This window comes from Medicago sativa, chromosome 6, assembly GCF_051527215.1.
Source record: "Medicago sativa cultivar Bolivia chromosome 6, Bolivia_mono, whole genome shotgun sequence".
NCBI lineage: Eukaryota > Viridiplantae > Streptophyta > Magnoliopsida > Fabales > Fabaceae > Medicago > Medicago sativa.
The window spans coordinates 15,906,704-15,930,369 of record NC_140754.1 but is presented as its reverse complement, the minus strand read 5'-3'; the positions used below and the strand labels follow the sequence as shown (position 1 = coordinate 15,930,369).

At 32.5% G+C, this 23,666-nt stretch overlaps 1 protein-coding gene and 1 long non-coding RNA gene across 2 annotated transcripts; both read left to right on the top strand.

Annotated features, from left to right (window-relative positions):
- Nucleotides 1-4,055: 4,055 nt before the first annotated feature.
- Nucleotides 4,056-5,753, top strand: LOC146913210 (uncharacterized). Its single transcript, XM_085720888.1, has one exon. The coding sequence runs from the start codon at nt 4,056-4,058 to the stop codon at nt 5,751-5,753; it is 1,698 nt and encodes a 565-aa protein (XP_085577014.1).
- A 9,960-nt stretch (nt 5,754-15,713) lies between these two features.
- Nucleotides 15,714-16,353, top strand: LOC146913209 (uncharacterized). Its single transcript, XR_015013345.1, has 2 exons — nt 15,714-15,849; nt 15,959-16,353. It is a non-coding gene; the product is annotated as an uncharacterized LOC146913209 (long non-coding RNA).
- Nucleotides 16,354-23,666: the final 7,313 nt, after the last annotated feature.

Here is a 23,666-nt window from a genome sequence, read left to right as displayed (position 1 = left end):
TTCTGATTTAATATAATTACATTTTACTTCAAAAAAAAACCTCCAATTTGACCGAGACGGCCCTGCCTCAAATAATCTATCAACGTATATTTCGGTAGTTTAAAAGGTTTCTTCAGTTTGAATCAAAAGGAGTTGATAGTGAGGTTCGAACTTCAAACTTTGAGCCAAAACTGGATATATGAAGCCAATGGCCCACATAAACAATTATGTTGTCTTGGTATGTTAAATATATATAAATCTTAAATTATTAGGTGCTCAATTTTCTATATTTGATTCCTTCAATTTTTTTCCTCTCTATATTTGATTAATTACAAAAAAAAATTGCATTTGTTTACTAGGGGCCTATTTTTATTATTAGAACCTAACCTCCAATTTGACGAAAAAATATAGGGCTCCAAGATTCTCATGAATCGTTCCAAGAAATTCATTCATCGCTATCTTGCAACAAAAACCAATCTCCATCACACCCATACCCATACCTTCATCATCCATTCTCTTCTCCTATAAGCCTTCCTTCCTGTTTCTTCGTCTTTCTCCTGCCCCTTATATCTCCTCTCTTTGTTTTCCTTCATCAAATCTGGCTAACCCAGTTTGATTGATAGTTGTGCCTTTGTTTCCTCCTTTTAGGGTTGTGTTTGCACCTTTTGGTGATCTCTGTTTCTTTTTCTTGGCATGTTCATCCATCCTTTCCTTTCCTCACCTTTCCCCTTTGTGTTTTGTTTGTATCCTTCATCTCAATTCCTTTTTCATCAATCCTATTTCTTTTTGATCTTATCTTTGCCTTCTCTGGTTTCTTGGAATTTTTTCTTCTTTTTTCCCCTCATTCTCTTTTCCTCACTTTTCCTTTGTCTCTTATTCCTTTTGATCTCTACCATTTTTTCATCATGAATCCCTCCAAAGATAAGGGTGTTCTCTCTAACACCATGGATTCTGATTCCCCCCAACCTTCCATTCTTGGTTAACCTCGCCATGCTAAACTCCAGAAAGTTCACACTAATCTCTTTCTCCAAGAAAGTTCTTTTGCAAACTATGATCACTTTACAACTACTGGATCAACTAGTGGTGGTCCTCACATCCCTTATGTTGAAGAACAGATCCCTGCACACAACACAGAACAGTTTCAGGAAAATGGTAACTTTGAGACAGAATCTGCAGAACCTTTTTTCTACTATCAGGAGGAACATGTCCAAGAAAGTGTGAATCAATGCAAGAACATCATCATTGGAAAAATCTTATCAGATAAACCCATCCCAATTCAAGTTTTACACAACACTTTATCTGGTATATGGTGTAAACCTCAGGGTCTCAAGATTCATGAAATTGAAGGGAAGCTACTTCAAATCAAAGTGGACAAAGAGGAGGATGTACAAAGGCTCCTGAAAGGATCTCCATGGATCATACGCAACTGCTGGTTAGTTTTACATAATTGGCACCGTGGTCTGAACATCAATGAATTGGATTTCATGCATGTCCCTCTTTGGATTCAATTTTGGGTTCTCCCTCTTCGCTGTAAGTCCATCATTATGGGGAAAGAGTTGGGGTCTCAATTGGGCTACACAAGCAACGGAAATGGCAGGCCTTGTTAACAAGGCCAGCCAGCTGTCATGAAATGTCTTTCTTGGAACTGCAGAGGTTTAGGGAACACCTCTGCAGTTAGAGCTTTTAAAAAGCTCATTAAGTCTAATAACCCTGATCTAGTCTTTCTAATGGAAACTAAGCTACATAGTAATGACAAAAAAGCTAAGTCGATCTTGTCCTGTGGTCCTTTATCTCATGTTTTTATAGTTGACTGTAGTATTAATAATGGTAGCCGATCTGGAGGCCTTGCTGTCCTCTGGAATGATTGTATCTCTATAGAATTTTTGCAATATAATAACATGATAGTTGACATGTACATTACTTCTTGTAATACTTCTCTATCTTAGTATGCTACTGGTTTCTATGGGTCAGCCTATCACAATCAAAAACACCTCACATGTGACACTATCAATAACTTATATTCTAGCAAACAGTCCCATAAGTGGCTTATCTTTGGAGATTTCAACTTGATTCTTAACGACTCTGAAAAATTGGGGGGTAACAACATAGATTATAATCATACCAATATGTTTAACCAAACTATTAATCAATGTGATTTAAATGACTTAGGCTATCACGGGTATAAATTCACCTGGGCTAATAATCAATCTGACAATGATCACATTAAAGAAAGGTTAGCTAGATTTTGTGCAAATTCTAATTGGATTTCTACATTTCCCAGATATGTCAACAGGCATCTCCTCAGATATACCTCAGATCATGCCCCCATACTCCTAGAATTCTATGACAGTAAAGAAGGCAGGTCAAGCTACCATAAAGCTAAAATTAAAAGATTTGAACAAGTCTGGAGTAAAGATCAAGAGAGCCATCAGTTGGTGAAACAAGCTTGGGTTAACACCCCTGGAAATAGCATCCTTAAGTTGGATACCATTCTTAATCAGCTTTATGATTGGGGTAGACACAGATTTGGTGATATTCCTAAGAAGACAAAACACCTGCAAAATACTCTTGAGAACCTTAAAAACAAAATCCCTACTAAAGGCTGCCTAGAAGACATAAAGACAGTTGAAAAAGAAATGGGAGATGTTCTAAAGCAAGAGGAAATGTGGTGGGCCCAGAGGGCCAAAATCAAATGGCTACAACATGGTGATCTCAACACCAAATTCTTTCATTACAAAGCAAGTCAAAGGAGGAGAAAGAACACCATATATAGCATCAAAGATCAGTTGGTCAACACTTGGCAGGACAGTATTCATGTTCATGCCATTTTTGATCCCTATTTTAAAAATATTTTTTCTTCTTCTGGTCCCAGTTCCAATCAGAGTATTTTTAATGTTGTGTCTAATAGGGTCAATGCTGATATGTATAATTATTTAGATGCGGATTATACTTCCAATGATATTATCAAAGCCATTGAGGGCCTCAAGAGCAATTCTGCTCCTGGACCAGATGGCATTTCTGCCCTCTTTTTTCAAAAGTATTGGGATATCATTGGAAATGACATCCTTGATTTTACTCTAAATATTTTAAACAGAGATGGTAGTCCTAAAGACATCAATCATACTTTTATCAGTTTAATCCCCAAGGTCTCTAATCCTACTCTTCCATCTGATTTTCGCCCTATTAGCCTATGCAATGTGATTTTAAAAATTGTGACCAAGACATTGGCTAATAGGATTAAAACTATTTTACCAAGTATTATTAGTGATCACCAAAGTGCATTTCTTCCGGGTAGGCTAATCACTGACAATTCTCTAATTGTCTTTGAAACCTTTCATTACTTTAATAAGCCTAGGAAGAAAAACAATGGATTTGTGGGAATTAAACTTGATATGGCTAAAGCTTATGATAGTTTGGAATGAGATTTTATTGAAAAAACTCTTGTTTCTATGGGATTTCCTCCTAAAATTATTAATGTTATTATGAACTGTATTAGATCAGTCTCTTTCTCCATTCTCATAAATGGCCAGCCTACTGACTCCTTTAAACCTAACAGAGGAATAAGACAAGGAGATCCCTTATCTCCCTATCTGTTTATAATCTGTGCAGAGGTTCTCTCAGGTTTACTTTCCAAAAGTCAGCAGGAGGGTCTTATACATGGAGTTGCTATTGCTACTAATGCCCCACCTATTTCACATCTTTTATATGCTGATGATTGCATTTTATTTTGCAAGGCTAGACCTGAAGAAGGGAAGGCAATTAAGGACATTCTAGACCAATACCAAGAAGCCTCTGGACAAAGAGTAAATCTAGACAAATCTGACATGTTTTTCAGCCCTAACATAAGCTTGGATTTTAAAAGAAGTTTCCAAGAACAACTGCCTATCAAGATCAGTTCCAGTATTAACAAATACCTAGGCATGCCAACTCATTTTGGGCGCTCCAAAGAACATGATTTTAGCTTCCTCATGGACAGAATCTGGGATAAGCTTAAAGGCTGGAAGGAGAAGAATTTATCATTTTAAGGAAGAAGTGTGCTCATTAAATCCGTGGCTCAGGCTATCCCTACATACATCATGAGCTATTTTCTATTACCTAAAGGTGTTTCTGACAAAATAGAAAGAGCAGCGTGCAATTTTTGGTGGGGAAATTCTGGTTCTAGTAGAAAAATCCATTGGATTAAAAAGGAAAGAATTTTTAAGCAAAAACAAGATGGAGGCATGGGATTTAAATCCTTAAGAGATTTTAACTTAGCCATGTTGGCCAAGCAAATTTGGAGGATGCATGTTAATCCTCACTCCTTGTTATCAAAATGTTATAAGGCAAAATACTACCCCACTGTTGATGTTATCAAAGCCCCCATAGGCAGTAACCCCAGTTATGCCTGGAGAAGTCTCCATACTTCAATTCAGGTTATCTCTAAAGGCAGTTGCTGGAAGATAGGCAATGGTGAAAAAGTTAACATTTGGCTTGACAATTGGCTCCCTTTCCACTCTAATTTTAAAGTCTTAACTCCTCCTAGCGGCAACTCTAATTTAATTAAGGTTAGAGACCTTATGGACAGAGATACATCTTGTTGGAACCAAGACACCCTGACAAGAAATTTCTACCCTATAGACAAGTGCCAGATTGAGCAGCTACCTATTGTTAATCCTAATACAGAGGATGAATTAATGTGGATGTTTGAAAACTCCGGGCACTACTCAGTTAAATCTGGATATAGAGCTTTACAAGGCCGGGGGTCTAATGATGATCAACAACCTTCCACTAGCAGTTCCTTTTCCAAAATCTGGAACAACATTTGGAAGATTCATTCTATTCCTAGGCATAAGATGATCTTATGGAGAGTTCTTAACAATTCTCTGCCTATCAGAGCTGAACTCATCAAAAGGGGTATACATACTACTCCCCTCTGCCCCAGATGCAATGAAAAAATTGAAACCCTTACCCACACCTTCATGACATGCTCTAAAATTAGTAGAACCTGGTTTGGATCTTCTCTATCTATTCGGATTCTGGAACAACCAATCACTGATTTCTCAGATTGGCTCAGTAACATTATTATGACTCAAGACTCTAATACAATCATACAAACAGCAGCTCTAATATATCATATTTGGTTTGCTCGAAACCTCATGGTTTTTGAGGAAAAGTTCTTACCTGAAGAAGATATTGTGCGCCAAGCAGAGAACATCACAAAGGAATTTACCAACGCTCAACTTCAAGCTGCTGATTCCTCTTACACTCGTCCCTCCACCAACACACATCGCATGCAAAGCTCCTCGCGCAAATGGTCAAAATCGAAACCGGACATCCTTAAAGCCAACAGCGACGCTAATCTCAGTCATCTGGGTACTTGGGGTTTGGGCTCGATTGTTCGAGATGAACACGGTATGGTTATGGCTTCAGCTACCTGGAGATATGGTGGTTTCGATTGTGCTACAACCGCCGAAGCTTTTGCTATTTTGAGCACCATGAAAATAGCGCAACAGTGTGGTTTTAGGCGAATGATGTTTGAATCAGACAACAAAAAGGTGATTAAGTTGCTGCAGCACAAGGATGTATCTCATAGATCTTACTTGGGAAGCATGGTTAGAGAGATGTTGAAATTAGGAAGTGGCTTTGAAATCTGTCGTTTTAGCTTCAGCCGTAGAGAATGTAATAGGGTAGCACACAGTTTGGCCAAATTGGCCCACATTGAGCCCAACCGTGTTTGGATTGAGGAAGTCCCTCATTCTATTGCTAATTTGTACTCCCTTGAAATTCTAATTTAATATAATTACATTTTACTTCAATAAAAAACCTCCAATTTGACCGGGACGACCCTGCCTCAAATAATCTATCAACGTATATTTCGATAGTTTAAAAGGTTCAATATGTATGTACAACATAATTAAATCTTTTGAACACGATTGAAATAACCAAAAACAACATCATCATAAATACCTATCTTTTGGATCCTCATCCAATAATCCAGAGACAATATGTCACTGTGAAGTTGAGTGTATTTTGCACAGTCAACATCAAACGTCATTCATCGCTTCTTTGATTTATGGACAAGAAGCCAAAATATGAGGTATATGTGATAACATTTTGTTTGGTAATCTTCGTCATGCTAAAAAAGATTATTGATATTATCTTTACGACTGTATCTTTTAAATGACCAACTACTACATATGATATGGTCAACCTCAGTTTATATTACATCACTTCTTTAATCTTCGAATGTAGACTCTATACTATTGAAGCCACTTAATTTGATGAATTGCACTTTAAACTAATACCATTTGTACAATATTAATTTATCTCTTCCACATAAGAGCTATTAGATTGAAATTGAAAGCATTTTCAAAGGAGAACGCTTTATCATAGAGTGTTTGGGTGTTTCTCAAAGGGTTTCTTTAGGTATTTCGTTAAAAGAAGAGTTTTTTAATTAGAAAAGAAAAATAGAGTTAAAACAATAGCAAAAAATTTAATTGGCAACAAAAACTAAATTAGTGAAATGGTATGTAATAAAATTTAGATTAATTAGCCATACATTTTGTAGCGAAAATGCGAAATAGCAGTAGTAAATTCCATAATTTTTTTCTTCAAACATGTCTTATAGACACCCCATTTTTATATCTCCACCACTTGGTTAGTTATGTACAAAAATATGGTTGAGTAGAGGACCCATTCAATTCATATTGAAAACTATGGTCAATGCATGTAGTTCAATTAACTACTCTTTTGGTCGTGAATCAAATTAACTATCACATTTTTACGCATGATTAACTAGGTGTTCTGAAGGTATAAAAAGTGGGGTTTCATGTACATTAATAATTTTTTCAGCAGAGCTTGTTTAACAAAACTAAGTCTCATAAAAAGTAAATAAAAGTAAAGACTAAATTTCAAACATCGTAAAAAAGAGACACACACAAAAACTTTGTATAAACATGTTTCATAAAACAAGATCAAAGATTGAAAACTGAAGAAGAAAATGAGAATCAAAATAAGAAACCAAGGAATAAAATCAATACTAGGTTATACACAGAGAAATAAAGTATGCGGTTTTCGTATCACTGATTTTGTTGTCATATTTATACAGAAAATTAGGTTAAAATCTTTGTGAATTGAGAAAATGCTTAAGCTTGCATGTTCCTCAACATGGAAAAAAGAAAAAGTTGATGAGAAAGATGAAATTGGATGAAGCTTAAGATGGACATTAAATAACCGTATGAGCGGCATGTGTTAAATGATGTGAGCCTTTATATTCTTAAAAAAAAAAAAAAACATGCGAGCCTTTAGATGTGTATTTATCTATCTATGGTTGAGAATGCAAGTTAGTGGAGGCATTTAGATTGGGGAATGAGAATTTTTTTACCCAATCAAATAATGTGAAAATAGATATTTATAAAGATATTTTATGAACAAATTTAAAAAGTTGGCATCATATAATGTTTTGATCGAATGAATCTATAAACATGTTTTACACTCTTGATGTACACAAATCAGACATAAATCTAAAATAAACCCACTTTTAAAACTAACCGCAAAATATTTCATTTTTTTCACTTGACAAAAACGCGTTTCAAAGACGTGACCTACAAACATGACTATATATTTTTTTTCCCAATTTTATTTAATCAATCAATTTTTTTAAATGGTGTAGATTGGAGGTTGCATCCCAAGATGCAACCCTCCATCAAAAGTTAAAAATAAAAAAAAAAACTGAAAAAATAGGTATAGGTTTAAGATCGTATACCCATGATGCGACCTTCCATCACAAGTTTAAAACATTTATAAAAATGAGAAGAAGAAAATTAACAATGTCGGGATGTCGCATCTTGTCCATGTTTTTTTGGTTTCTTAACTAATGTCTCTGATACACCATTTAACAATCTTCAATTTTAAATGTAGAGTATTCTAAAGAAGAAAAAATCATGTTAACCCTCTAGTTAATAGATGAAGGGAACCTAGTAATCTAGAGTTCGTCCGGCAAGTAAATGTTGTTTGATAAAAAATTGTTCCACTCATGAATTAAACTTGGGTTCTTCCGAAGACCCGAATGATTTATCTTTTGGTAGAGTTCATTAATCACTTTAACTCTATCACTTGGTTGAATATTTTGAATTTAAAAAAAGAAGAGGATATATAGGGAAAAAAAACATGGAATGAATATATAGGAATAGGATTAATTAAACTATTATTACTGGGCTTGCTTGCTTTTGGAGATTAGAGATTGCATCTGCTTTTGCTTTCTTTCAAGTCAGTGTTACATTTGTTCATTTATATAGAAAATGATTTTATCAAATTATTCTAATTAACTATTGGTGTATTCATCACTATTATAAATGTAAAGTGAATTAAAATGATGATTTTGGGAGGTATGTAGATAGAAGTATTAATTAGATTATACAATTGATTTCCCTCAAAAGAAAAAAAAAAGATTATACCATTGATTGATGTTACAATCAAAAAGAAATAATTAATATCAATATTACGTAAAAAAAAAATTGACAGTGTTCAATGTGAAATAAAGTGAATTAAAGATTATCACTGATTAAAAATATTAATCAAAATCAACAGAGGTTTGAATCTAACAGAAGGGGATAATCTTCCATAACGTGGTTTTGACAGAAGGTGATACACTTCCATAATGTGGTGTTGAATAAGTGATGCGAGAAGGCATTGTGAACTTGGAAAAAAATAAATAAAAGGAGACAAGTCTTGCTCGACACCACAACAAAATCATAAAAGGCTTCATATCGACATGTAGTATACATGCACAACAACAAATTGTGCTCGTTGAAACCAACCTTCAAAGAACAAGTAGTCAAGTAGCGTTGAAGACGAGAAGTTAGCCCTAGAATCAGTGGCGGAGCCAGAAGTTTTAGATTGTGGGGGCAATACTCATACACTATAACACTAAAATTACTATTTTATCAAAAAATGAAAACTTATTATTTGAGTTTCTTTAAGATGAAAGTAAAATAAACATTTGCAATTATACTTCCTCCTTATGAAAACAAAAGTGTCAATATTTTTTGTTCTTTTTATCAAAAACATTGATAAACTTTCAAATGTGTTATAAGTTAATGTCCTTATTTATTACGAGAGAATATTTAAAGTAAGTTACTTATTGGAATTAAGAGTAATTATTATAGGAGTATCAAGCCCACATGTCCTAGGTCAACTGACAAAAAAAATGCCGAAATTGATACCCTGGACGTCGTGACTGAGGTTTGAAACCTGAGTCATTTACTTGTTTGTGCAGTAATTGTCACTTCTTCTATAAAAATATAAATAAAAGTAAGGGTATCCATGGAATCGGTTTAAATTTATAGGAGTATGAAATGAAAAATAACTATTTTCAATGTTTTTCATTAGTGTACACTAATAATATTTTTTTCATGTATTTTGTTTCTTATAAAAATGACCGGAAGAAATATATAAACGAAAGAGAAGTAATTATACTTTTACAAAACAACTTTTATCTAGAACAAAACTACTCTTATAAAATATTAATGTATTTACATTTTTTGTAAATACAAAGTAGAAGTTATTGACTTGAGAATAATGCAATTATTAGTGTACAATCATAAAACTTAATTAAGATTGCATTGAAATATTATGATTCATTGTTAAATATATAAATGAATGAGATATTAAATAATTGGACTAATTTTAATTTGGTAAGATGAGTATTTTCTTTAACTTGGTAATGGGGGCATATAGTTTTTTTAACACCAGTATATACTAAATTGAAAATAAATAGTGCAGGCACATGCCCACACAAGGGTGTAAGTGGCTCCGCCCCTAGAATACATGGCAAGTTAGTTTTTTTTTTTTTTCCTTTTCCTTTTAATAATAGGTGTAAGAGACATTGTAATAAGAGTTTCTTCATGCATTTATGAAATCATCAAATATAACTCTAAACGATTGTCGATTCATTGCATTGATTAAGTATATCATTTATTTTTCTTGTCAAGTTTATGTTTCTTGCAATTTGCATTTCTCCACTAAGTTTATGATTGTTGTCACTTGTGAATAAAAGAAAACGTCGTTTGTTGTCAACAAACAATAATATTATTTGATTACATTCTTTTAAGGCTGACCAAAATATTTTATATTGATACTTCAACTACATTTTTTAACAATCAAAATGTGTGTATAATTTGCAATTCAAATGTCAAAACGAGAAAGTAGGAAAATTGTACGTAAATCTATCTATTTTTCTCTAAATCGCCATGTGGATGCAAATCTTATGCATACGGTCATCAACTTTTTATAACACTACAATCTCAATATTTTAAAAACTGTCTTAAGCTTCGATTGCTTTTGGCGCAAGTAACTGAGGTGTGTACGATGCTCTTCTTCTTCTTCATCATGTAGTAAGCTAGCTTCCAATGCTTTTGTGTTACTGTTATGCTTTAACAATAACTAATTAACACCTACAGTTCGATTAATTAAACGGTTCAACTACGGTTTCGTTCCAATTCGAGTGGAACAATTTAAAAAAGTACAGCTGCATTAAGACTACCAGAATGTATGTAAGGACATGATAAATTTGGAGGACATTCGAAGGGCATCAAACCATATTTCTGTTTATGGTTTATGTTGGTGCACTCATTAGAAAGTATGATAAAGTTAAGGAGGCGACTGATTGCTTCTGCCTTGATTTTAATTTCATGTCAAAATCTATCAATATAATGAAAGAAATATCAATTTACCGATCAACGATAAAAATGAACTAATTTCTTAATAAGTACGAAACAAGAAAGTTTTGCTTATAAATAAGTTCAGAGTACAAAAAAAGACCACCATAATTTTTCTTCACCTTACTAATTTTAAGTTGAAAACAAGAAGACTTTTACTTTTCTGAATCTAAATTACATCTTATATTCTCAACCCTTCTACCTATAAGATTTAAAAGAAAAGATCAAGCTTCACTGCTATATTACTTATGCATAAATGAATATGAGATTCTAGCATATTTGACTAGAGAGAAAAGACAAATCTTATTTCATCTTCAATCTCTGAGGAACAAAACCAAATAAATTCAATAAAGTTATAGAGAATATTATAAAATGTAAACCTCAACTATATCAAACCTCAATTTCCAGGACATGGGACAACAAATTGACTTGTATAGGTACGAAATCATCATATATAGCAGACGACAACACTCTCATACTACCAGACACAAGAAAATTATATACTAGCATATAAATATATTTAGCATGTATTATTAGTGAAAATTATTTTTTTTAAAAAAAGAGAATTTTTCAGTATGATACTGCAGGAAGAGATAATCTCCTTGAGTTTTAGGATTGATTAGAACAAGCTCTTTGAGTCTACAAGTCATATTTTCATGGGATAGTCCTCTATATGCATCTTTGTCACACTATAAGTAACATGACCAAATAGAAGCACATCAACAATTATAATCTACAAATTAACTTGATAAATAAATTCAACGTGACTATTGTATAAAGAATAAATCGCAAGCGACTCAATTTACTTAACAATATGTGCCTCTGATATGCGTCGACTTTTAATATGCTTCAGTTCTGGTCTATGAAGCAATCAACAAGATGTTGATTCTTATAAAGTTTTTTTTTTGTAACAAAAAAAAACAAAATATTTTGTCTAACCGAGTGTCTCAAATAATATATCTATGTATATCCCAATAGTTTAAAAGATTCAACATATGCGCACAATACAAAGTCTTTTGAACACGATTGAAATCACCAAAAACAACATAATCACAAATACCTCTCTATCTTATCATCCCTAAATCGAGAGACAATATGTTGCTTGAAGTTGAGTACATTTTGCACACTCAATGTCACACACCATTCATTGCTTCTTCGATTTATGGACAAGAAGCCAAAATAAGAGATATACGTGATCACATTTTGTTTAGTGATTTTGATCATGCTAAAAAAATTATTGATAGTGTCTTTGCTACTGTATCTTTTAAACAACCTTATACTACTATATATGATATGGTCGACCTCAGTTTGTATTCCATCACTTCTTTAATAAATTCTAAAAAGTTATAGTGAATATTAAAAAATGTAAACCTCGCACATGGAACAACACATTGGCAATTAGAGGTACACAATCATCATCATTATATCGCAGACGACAAAATCAACAATTGCAAAATAATATATATTATATTGTATTGTATAAAGAATAAATATCTTATTCATTTGCTTTGACATCCGAAGAACTATTATTGATCTTTTTATACCAAATCGAGAAACCCAGTTTGCTTAGCCATTTGACGCCTCTAATGTGTGCCAACTTTTAATATGCTCTAGTTCTCAATAAGATGTCGATTCTTATAAACTTTATACTTGTTCAAACCGATGTATTTTGTCCAACCAAGTGCCTTAAATAATCTATCAATGTATATTCCGATAGTTTAAAAGGTTCAACATGTACGTACAACACAAATAAGTCTTTTGAACAAGATCAAAACGACCAAAAACAACATTATCACAAATACGTCTATATTTTGATCCTTGACTAGAATATAGATGCACTATGTCACTTGAAGTTGGTGTATTTTGCACGCTCAACATCAAGCGTCATGTAGTGCTTCTTTGATTTATGGAAAGGAAGGCAAAATAAGAGATATGTGTGATAACATTTTGTCGGGCAATCTTCATCATGCTAAAAAAAAAATTATTGACATTGTTTTTACTAGTGTATCTTTTAACTGACCAAACTACTACATATGGTGACCTCAATTTGTATTACATCACTTCTTTAATCTCCGAATGTAGACTCTATTTGAAAGAAGTGATGTAATACAAATTGAGGTGATGAGAAAAATTAGGTTAAAACTAATTTTGTAGTCATATTTATACTAAAAATTAGGTTAAAAACTATGTGAGAAGAGAAAAAAGCTTGAGGTTGCGTGTGCGTCAACCTGTTGAGAAATAAATTTTAATTTATTTATTTATTTATTTTCTGAAGCACAAAAATAGAAAAAGAGAAAAGTAAATAAAAGTAAATAAGAAAGATGGAAATAAAAGAAGAACATCAACAGTTATATTTATACAAATTAACATAATGAATCAATGTGACATCCAAAGAAATCAACAAGATATCAATTATTGTAAAGTATGTACTTGTTCAAACTGGTGTATCTCGTCCAACCAAAGTGCCTCCAAGATCGAGTCCACTTTCGAAGATTAAAAATTATATGGGGTTCAAATTGAAGTTCACAAAGATCATCTATATTTTGTTAGTTGAAAAGATTTAGCAAAGAATGCAAATTAATCTTTTAAGCAAGATTGAAATCATCGAGAACAACATAATCACAAATACTTTATTTTAAGGGCCATCGTTCAAAATTTAAAGAAAATATGTCACATTACGTTGAGTGCATTCTGCTCTCAATGTCATGCGCCATTTTTCCTACAGACAAGAACAACGACCCGAAAAGAGATATGTGATCATGTTGTGTACACTGGTTTCATCATGCCAAAAAACTTATTGAAAATGTTTTCTCTACGGGGGCTTTTAAAAGACCACATCGTCTAACGTAGTTTGTTTCCATCACATTTTTAAAGTTCATATACTTTAGGAGCACGTAGTTGGATGAATATCACTTTGAATTAATACTATTTGTACAATATAAATTCATCCATTCCAAGTTCCACATAAGAGCTATGAGACTTTTGAAATTGAGAGCATTTTTTAACGAAAACGTTTTATGAGAGTAAATAAATCAAGTGTTGGTGATACACTATAAGATCTGGTAGACCTCCCTTATCCAACGATCTCTATTTTGAGGGGACCACGTTGATTAACAACAATGAGTTGAGGGATGTGTTTGCGAAAGTTAAGATTTATAAGACCAAATTGAATAAAATAAATAAGTTAAAGGACTGGCAGATCAATTAAGTCAATCTTAAATTATTAGGTGCTCAATTTTCTATATTTGATTCCTTCAAAGAAAAATTCTTCTCTATATTTGATTAATTACAAAAAAAAAATTGCATTTGTTTACTAGGGGCCTATTTTTATTATTAGAACCTAACCTCCAATTTGACCGGGACGGCCCTGCCTCAAATAATCTATCAACGTATATTTCGATAGCTTGTTAAAAAAAACGTATATTTCGATAGTTTAAAAGGTTCAATATGTATGTACAACATAATCAAGTCTTTTGAACATGATTGAAATAACCAAAAACAACATCATCATAAATACCTATACTCTGGATCCTCATCCAAAGATCCAAAGACAATATGTCACTGTGAAGTTGAGTGTATTTTGCACACTCAACATCAAGCGTCATTCATCGCTTCTTTGATTTATGGACAAGAATCCAAAATAACAGGTATATGTGATAACATTTTGTTTGGTAATCTTCATCATGCTAAAAAAGATTATTGATATTGTCTTCACGACTGTATCTTTTAAATGACCAACTACTACATATGATATGGTCAACCTCAGTTATTACATCACTTCTTTAATCTCCAAACGTAGACTCTATACTATTGAAGCCACTTAATTTGATGAATATCACTTTAAACTACAATACAATTTGTACAATATTAATTTATCTCTTCCACATAAGAGCTATTAGATTGAAATTAAAAGCATTTTCAAAGGAGAACGCTTTAGAGTGTTTGGGTGTTTCTCAAAGGGTTTCTTTAGGTATTTCGTTAGAGTTTTTTAATTAGAAAAGAAAAACAGAGTTAAAACAATAGCAAAAAATTTAATTGGCAACAAAAACTAAATTAGTGAAATGGCATCTAATAAAATTTAGATTAACTAGCCATACATTTTGGAGCGAAAATGCGAAATAGCAGTAGTAAATTCCATAATTTTTTTCTTCAAACATGTCTTATAGACACCCCATTTTTATATCTCCACCACTTGGTTAGTTATGTACAAAAATATGGTTGAGTAGAGGACTCATTCAATTCATATTGAAAACTATGGTCAATGCATGTAGTTCAATTAACAACTCTTTTGGTCGTGAATCAAATTAACTATCACATTTTTACGCATGAATAACTAGGTTTTCTGAAGGTATAAAAAGTGGGGTTTCATGTATCATTAATAATTTTTTCAGCAGAGCTTGTTTAACAAAACTAAGTCTCATAAAAAGTAAATAAAAGTAAAGACTAAATTTCAAACATATCGTAAAAAAGAGACACACACAAAAAATTTGTATAAACATGTTTCATAAAACAAGATCAAAGATTGAAAACTGAAGAAGAAAATGAGATTCAAAATAAGAAACCAAGGAATAAAATCAATACTAGGTTATACACAGAGAAATAAAGTATGTGGTTTTCGTATCACTGATTTTGTTGTCATATTTATACAGAAAATTAGGTTAAAATCTTTGTGAGTTGAGAAAATGCTTAAGCTTGCATGTGCCTTAACATGGAAAAAAGAAAAAGTTGATGAGAAAGATGAAATTGGATGAAGCTTAAGATGGACATAAAATAACCGTATGATGAGAGGCATGTGCTAAATGATGTAAGCCTTTATATTCTTTAAAAACAAATATGTGAGCCTTTAGATGTGTATTTATTTATGATTGAGAATGCATGTCAGTGGAGGCATTTAGGTTGGGGAATGAGATTTTTTTTCTACCCAATCAAATTATGCCAAAATAGATATTTATAAAGATATTTTATGAAATTTTTTACAAGTTGCAATCGTATCCTTCAAAAAAAGAAGTTGGTATCGTATAATATTTTGATCGAATGAACGTGTAAACCCACCAAAGTCGGATGACTCACATTTTATTGATCGGATGACTCACATTTTATTGATTCTGTATATGAACCTGATCTACCAAAGTCGGAACATGAGACGTCTGATCTTGATCCTACAGTCCAGATTGTATGGCTGCGTCTAATGTTTGATTCCTTGTATTTAGAGTATCTGGCCCATTTTCCTGTTACCTAATGTTTCCTTTTGGCTAATATTTTCAATGAATCTATTATTGCAGACATGTGGTATAAAAGTTGGCTATGGACGTCCACAAGGCCAAGCAGGAGGCAGAGATGGAACTGTTGCTGCTGGAGGTGCATGTTGCAGCTGATTTGAAGGAAATCTGAATTGTGAATCTAATCCTTTTGTGCAATCTATCTCTGGAAAACTGAGTGTATACTCTTTTAGACTTGACTTGGAACTATTTGATAGCACTACAATTTCATGTATAGCTTTGATCTCAAAGGCTTTCTTGTGACAAATTTGACTGCATAGTTGTTAAGTTTTAGTAAATGTTTAAAATTGTTGGCTGCTATGTTAAATACCGTTATGAATTTATTTTATGCCACGTTTTTATTTGCTTGTTTCGCGTCATTGTTCCTTGCAATAATATAGAGTAATTATTTGATATAATATACACTCCATTTAATATCAAACAAGTAAAAAGTTGTTTAGCTATGATTAGAATTTATTTGATGATAATGATGAAAAGTGAAATGAGGAACTTGAACATTGCCAAGGTCATAACTTACTTCTACAGTTTGACTATTTAAACGGTTCAACTGCGATTTCATTCCAATTCAAGTTGAATGGTTTAAAGCAGTTGAATCACGACCTGAAGTTCTCCTTGGTTTGATGTCTGGTTCATTATTCCCCCAAAGCTGATGAAAACTACAGCTGCATTAACGCTACCGGGATGTATGCGTACTATGAAGCAGATTAGAAGAGCATCAAACCATACTTTTATTTTATGTTATTTTGGAAGTGAAGAAACCAAAGAGTACATGTGGATTCAGACCAATATTGCCAATATTTTTCCTATTTTATAGGAAAAATGTTGGAAATCACTACAGTGTTGTTCCTGTTAGAGAAAATCTGGCAAAGAAAGATATTGAATATCATCCTTTATGTTTATGTCCAAGCTGTGGTGATGATATGAGGACCATAAAGGACATTATTTGGGTGAAGAGGACATGGTTTTCATCCTCTCTCGGTGTTAGTTCACATCATAGTATGAGGAAAATGAGATTTTGTTATAAGGAACATGATCTAGTTCGAGTTCTTCACTAAAGATACATAAATTAAACAATTCCCGATGTCGAAAACGACAATTTCTCCCTTTTTTACACATTTAGATTGTATAATCCAAACAAATAATTTGTTTTGAGAAGTGATGAGAGATGGGGAAGGGGAGAAACCATCCCATTTTCTAAGCTGAGAGCATACTCCTAATACAAATTTAATATGATAATTATTATCGATTTTTTTTTCTTCTTAATATGTATTAAACAAGAAAGTTTTGCTTATCTTGTAAAAAAAGAAGAACGTTTTCCTTATAAATAAGTCTCAAAGGAGTAACTATTCTCCACCTTACTTTTAAGTGGAAAATATGAAGACTTCTACCTTTTTGGATCTAAAATACAACTTATATTCCCAACCCTTCAACATATAAGAGTTAATAGAAAAGATCAAGCTTCCCTGCTATATAACTTATGCATAATGGAATAGGAGATTTGAGCATACTCCCCCCGGTCTCGATTATAAACAACTTGTTGTTTTCTACGTTCATTCAATAAATGATATATGTTGTCTATACTATAAGCTACAAACATAATTTGTTTAATTAATCTAAAAAGTAAAAGTTGCTTATAATTAAACTGGAAAGGGTGCTTAACTTAAGCAGTTAAAAGGGGAAAAAAATGTTCTCTCATGAAATTAAACATATTGAAATTTGATGAGAGAGCAAGGGCAAATCTTATTCCACCTTTCAAATATGCGAGGAACAAAACCATTAAACAACTAAATAAATTCTAAAAAGTTACGGTGAATATTACAAAATGTAAAGCTCGCACATGGAAAACCACATTGACAAGAAGAGGTACACAATCATCGTTATATCGCAGATGATAAAATCAACAGTTGCAAAATAATTTATATGGTTTTGCTAGAAGCCACCATGAAGATGTCTTTTAGCAATCCACACCTCAAGGTGTGATTTCTACTTTTTTGTTATTACTTTGCTAAAAGACACCTTCATAAAAATTAGTTGGTGTCTTTTAACAAATGCTCATAGAATAACTTGCTAAAAGACACCTTCATAAAAGGTGTCTTCTAACAAAACCTATATATATATATATATATATATATATATATTATTCATTGCTTTGACATCTGAAGAGCTATTATTGAGCTTTTTTACACTAAATTGAGAGACCCAATTCGCTTAGCCATTTGACGCCTCTGATGTGTGTCAACTATTAACATATGCTCCAATTTTGGTCTATGCAGTAATCAACAAGATGTCGATTCTTATAAAGGTTATACTTGTTCAAACCGATATATTTTGTCTAACCAAGTGCCTCAAAATCAGGCCCGACCTAGAGGGGGTGCAACCAGCTCTATGGTGTTGGGTCCCACATTTTTTAGGGCTCAAATTTGAGCATTTATTAGCCTGGTGGTTTTTAATGACCATATTAATGCAAAACGTAGAACAATTTTGACATGATACCAGGTATAGCACACCAGATTATGTACCTTTGTTAGTTTTGATGTGCGTATGTTCAAGTCCTAGCTTCTTCATTTTGAATCAAAAGGAGTAGATAGTGAGGTTAAAACTTCAAACTTTGAGCCAAAACTGGATATATGAAGCCAATGGCCCACATAAACAATTATGTTGTCTTGATATGTTAAATATATATGAATCTTAAATTATTAGGTGCTCAATTTTCTATATTTGATTCCTTCAATTTTTTCTCTATATTTGATTAATTACAAAAAAAAAAAATTGCATTTGTTTACTAAGGGCCTATTTTTATTATTAGAACATAACCTCCAGTTTGACCGGGACGGCCCTGCCTCAAATAATCTATCAACGTATATTTCGATAGTTTAAAAGGTTCGATATGTATGTAGAACATAATTAAGTCTTTTGAACACGATTGAAATAACCAAAAACAACATCATCATAAATACCTATCTTTTGGATCCTCATCCAGAAATCCAGAGACAATATGTCACTGTGAAGTTGAGTGTATTTTGCACACTCAACATCAAACGTCATTCATCGCTTCTTTGATTTATGGACAAGAAGCCAAAACATGAGGTATATGTGATAACATTTTGTTTGGTAATCTTCATCATGCTAAAAAAGATTATTGATATTGTCTTCACGACTGTATCTTTTAAATGACCAACTACTACATATGATATGGTCAACCTCTGTTTGTATTACATCACTTCTTTAATCTCCGAACGTTGACTCTATACTATTGAAGCCACTTAATTTGATGAATAACACTTTAAACTAATACCATTTGTACAATATTAATTTATCTCTTCCACATAAGAGCTATTAGATTGAAATTGAAAGCATTTTCAAAGGAGAACGCTTTATCATATGAGAGTGTTTGGGTGTTTCTCAAAGGGTTTCTTTAGGTATTTCGTTAAAAGAAGAGTTTTTTAATTAGAAAATAAAAATAGAGTTAAAACAATAGCAAAAAATTTAATTGACAACAAAAACTAAATTAGTGAAATGGTATCTAATAAAATTTAGACTAACTAGCCATACATTTTGTAGCGAAAATGCGAAATAGCAGTAGTAAATTCCATAATTTTTTTCTTCAAACATGTCTTATAGACACCCCATTTTTATATCTCCACCACTTGGTTAGTTATGTACAAAAATACGGTTGAGGAGAGGACTCATTCAATTCATATTGAAAACTATGGTCAATGCATGTAGTTCAATTAACTACTCTTTTGGTCGTGAATCAAATTAACTATCACATTTTTACGCATGATTAACTAGGTGTTCTGAAGGTATAAAAAGTGGGGTTTCATGTATCATTAATAATTTTTTCAGCAGAGCTTGTTTAACAAAACTAAGTCTCATAAAAAGTAAATAAAAGTAAAGACTAAATTTCAAACATATCGTAAAAAAGAGACACACACAAAAACTTTGTATAAACATGTTTCATAAAACAAGATCAAAGATTGAAAACTGAAGAAGAAAATGAGATTCAAAATAAGAAACCAAGGAATAAAATCAATAATAGGTTATGCACAAAGAGAAATAAACTATGTGGTTTTCGTATCGCTGATTTTGTGGTCATATTTATACTGAAAATTAGGTTAAAATCTTTGTGAGATGAGAAAATGCTTGAGCTTGCATGTGCCTCAACATGGAAAAAAGAAAAAGTTGATGAGAAAGATGAAATTGGATGGAGCTTAAGATAGACATTAACGGTCTGTTTGGAACAAGAGAAGTTGGTGCGAGAGAAACAGCTGAGAGAGAAATAGAAGAGAGATGAGGCATTTCTTCAGTTTGGAACAGCAGAGAAATTGTGCAGAGAGAATAAAAACGTGTGGCCCCCACACATTTTCAAGTTCTCTCCAATGTGCGAAGAAAGGAGTGGAGAGATGAGGTTTTCCACTTTTACCCTTGTCAACAAAAACGAAAATTGCTCTGTTTACCACAGACCACAACCAGGCTTTCATAACAATTCATAACAATCAACCACCGCCACAGTCATCACACTAGATCAGGTGGACTTGCATCACACCTTGAAAATAAATATGTTGAGAGTGGTGGGTGAACTCATTACAACATATTTGAAAGACTTGCGATGTGTCTTTGTTCAATGTTTTTTGATTAATTAAGATATTTTGGTCTTTTCAAAAATTAAACACACTTCTCTCTTCTCTATTTCTCTCCTTTCTCTTTTGTAACAAACAACCTATTAAATCTACTCTATTTCTCACCTATTTCTCTCTTCTCATACTCTCTCTTACCTATTTCTCTCTTCACAACTTCTCTTCTTAACCAAACATACCCTAAATAACCGTATGAGAGGCATGTGTTAAATGATGTCAGCCTTTATATTCTTTAAAAAAAATATGTGAGCCTTTAGATGTGTATTTATCTATGATTAAGAATGCAAGTCAGTGGAGGCATTTAGGTTGGGAAATGAGATTGTTTTTACCCAATCAAATAATGCCACAATAGATATTTATAAAGATATTTTATGAACAAATTAAAAAAGTTGGCATCATAGAATGTGTTGATTGAATGAACGTGGAAACATGTTTTACACTCTTGGTGTATACAAATCAGATTCAAATCGAAAATAAACCCATTTTTAAAACTAAACACCAATTTTTTTTTTTCATCGTGACATAAAGCTCGTTTCAAGGATGTGACCTACAAACATGACTATTTTTTTTCCAAGGTTTTTTTAAATGGTGTAGATTGGAGGTTGCATCCTGAGATGCGACCCTCCATCACAAGTTTTAAAAAAAATAATAAAAACCAAAAAAATAAGTGTAGGTCTAAGATTGTATACCCATGATGCGACCTTCCATCACAAGTTTAAAAAATATATAAAAATGAGAAGAAGAAAAATAATCATGTTTGGAGGTCGCATCTTGTCCATTTCTTATGCGAGCGACGAAAAAAAGTTCTTAGTGTTTAGTTTTGAAGGATCTTGCTAACCGGTGTCCCTGACGCACTGATTAAGGAATCCAAAAATATTTTTTTATCATGAAAATATAAAAGATTATCACTGCTTCTTGTTTATGATTGTTGTCACTTGTGAATAAAAGAAAACGTCGTTTGTTGTCAACAAACAATAATATTATTTGATTACATTCTTTTGGTGCTGAACAATTATTTTATATTGATGCTTCAATTACAATTTATAACAATCAAATCGTGTGTATAATTTGCAATTCAAAACGAGAAAGTAGGAAAATTGTACGTAAATCTATCTATTTTTCTCTAAATCGCCATTTGGATGCAAATCTTATGCATACGGTCATCAACTTTTTATAACACTATAATCTCTACATTTAAAAAAACTGTCTTAAGCTTCAATTGCTTGTTGCGCAAGTAACTGAGGTGTACAATACAATTCTCTTCTTCTTTAACAATAACTAACGTCTATGGTTCGATTAATTCAACGGTTTAACTATGGTTTCGTTCCAATTTGAGTGGAACAATTTGAAGTAGTTGAATCATGGTATGAAGTTCTAGCTGTTTAAAGTAGTTGAATCATGTTATGAAGTTCTAGCTGGTTTGATATCCGGTTCGTTATTTCCCAAAGTTGATGAAAACTACAGCTGCATTAACACTAACGGAATGTATGCGAGGACATGACAAAATTGGTTCTTTACATTCGAAGGGCATCAAACCATACTTTTGTTTTATGTTATTTTGGAGGTCAAGAAACCGAAGAGTGCATGTGAATTCACACCAATATCGGATGACTGAAATGTTTATGTTGGTGCACTCATTAGAAAGCATGGTGGATAAAGTTAAGGAGGTGACTGACTGCATTGCTAGCTTCTGCCTTGATTATAATTTCATGCCAAATTCTTTCAATATAAGAAATATCAATTTACCAATCAACGATAAAAATGAATTGTGAGCGTCAAAAGAATTAGATACAAAAGTTACATAATTCTCTGATGCACAAAACGACGTTTTCTGTTTTTCGCACGTCTAGATTGTGTAATCTAAACAAATCGCGCGTTTTGAGAAGTATTGGGTGGAGGGGAGCTAAATCATCCTATTTTCTAAGATGAGTGCATAGTATTATGCAAATTTAATATGATAATTATTATAGTAACAATATGTGCCTCTGATATGCGTTGACTTTGAATATGCTTCGTTTCTGGTCGAAGCAATCAAGACGATGTTGATTCTTATAAAATTTTTTTTATTGCAAAAAAAAAACCAAAATATTTTGTCCAACCAAGTGTCTCAAATAATCTATCCATGTATATCCCAATTGTTTAAAAGGTTCAACATATGTACACAGCGCAAAGTCTTTTGAACAAGACTGAAATCACCAAAAAAAACATAATCACAAATACCTCTTTATTATCCTATCATCCATAAATCCAGAAACGATATGTTGCATGAAGCTGAGTGCATTTTGCACACTCATTGTCACACATCATTCATTGCTTCTTTGATATACGGACAAGAAGCCAAAATAAGAGATATATGTGATCACATTTTGCTTAGTGATCTTTATCATGCTAAAAAATTATTGACACTGTGTATCTTTTAAACGACCTTATACTACTATATATGATATGGTCGACCTCAGTTTGTATTCCATCACTTATTTAATCTCTGAACATAGATTCTATACTATTGGAGCCACTTAATTTGATGAATATCACTTTGAACTAATACTACTCTTCCACATAAGAGCCATGAGACTTAAAATCGAGAGCATTTCTAGAGGAGAAAGTTGGTGTTTTTCAAAGGTTTTTTTAATTAGAAAAAATATACAGTTACGACAATAGCATAAAATTAAGAGTTTCTCTTTTGTTTCTTTTCTCTCTTTTTTTCTTTTCTAAACCCTACCGTCCTGAATTTCTTCTTCTTCTTCTTCTTCTTCTTCTTCCTCTTCTTCTTCTTCTTCTTCTTCTTCTTCTTCTTCTTCTTCTTCTTCTTCTTCTTCTTCTTCTTCTTCTTCTTCTTCTTCTTCTTCTTCTTCTTCTTCTTCTTCTTCTTCTTCTTCTTCTTCTTCTTCTTCTTCTTCTTCTTCTTCTTCTTCTTCTTCTTCTTCTTCTTCTTCTTCTTCTTCTTCTTCTTCTTCTTCTTCTTCTTCTTCTTCTTCTTCTTCTTCTTCTTCTTCTTCTTCTTCTTCTTCTTCTTCTTCTTCTTCTTCTTCTTCTTCTTCTTCTTCTTCTTCTTCTTCTTCTTCTTCTTCTTC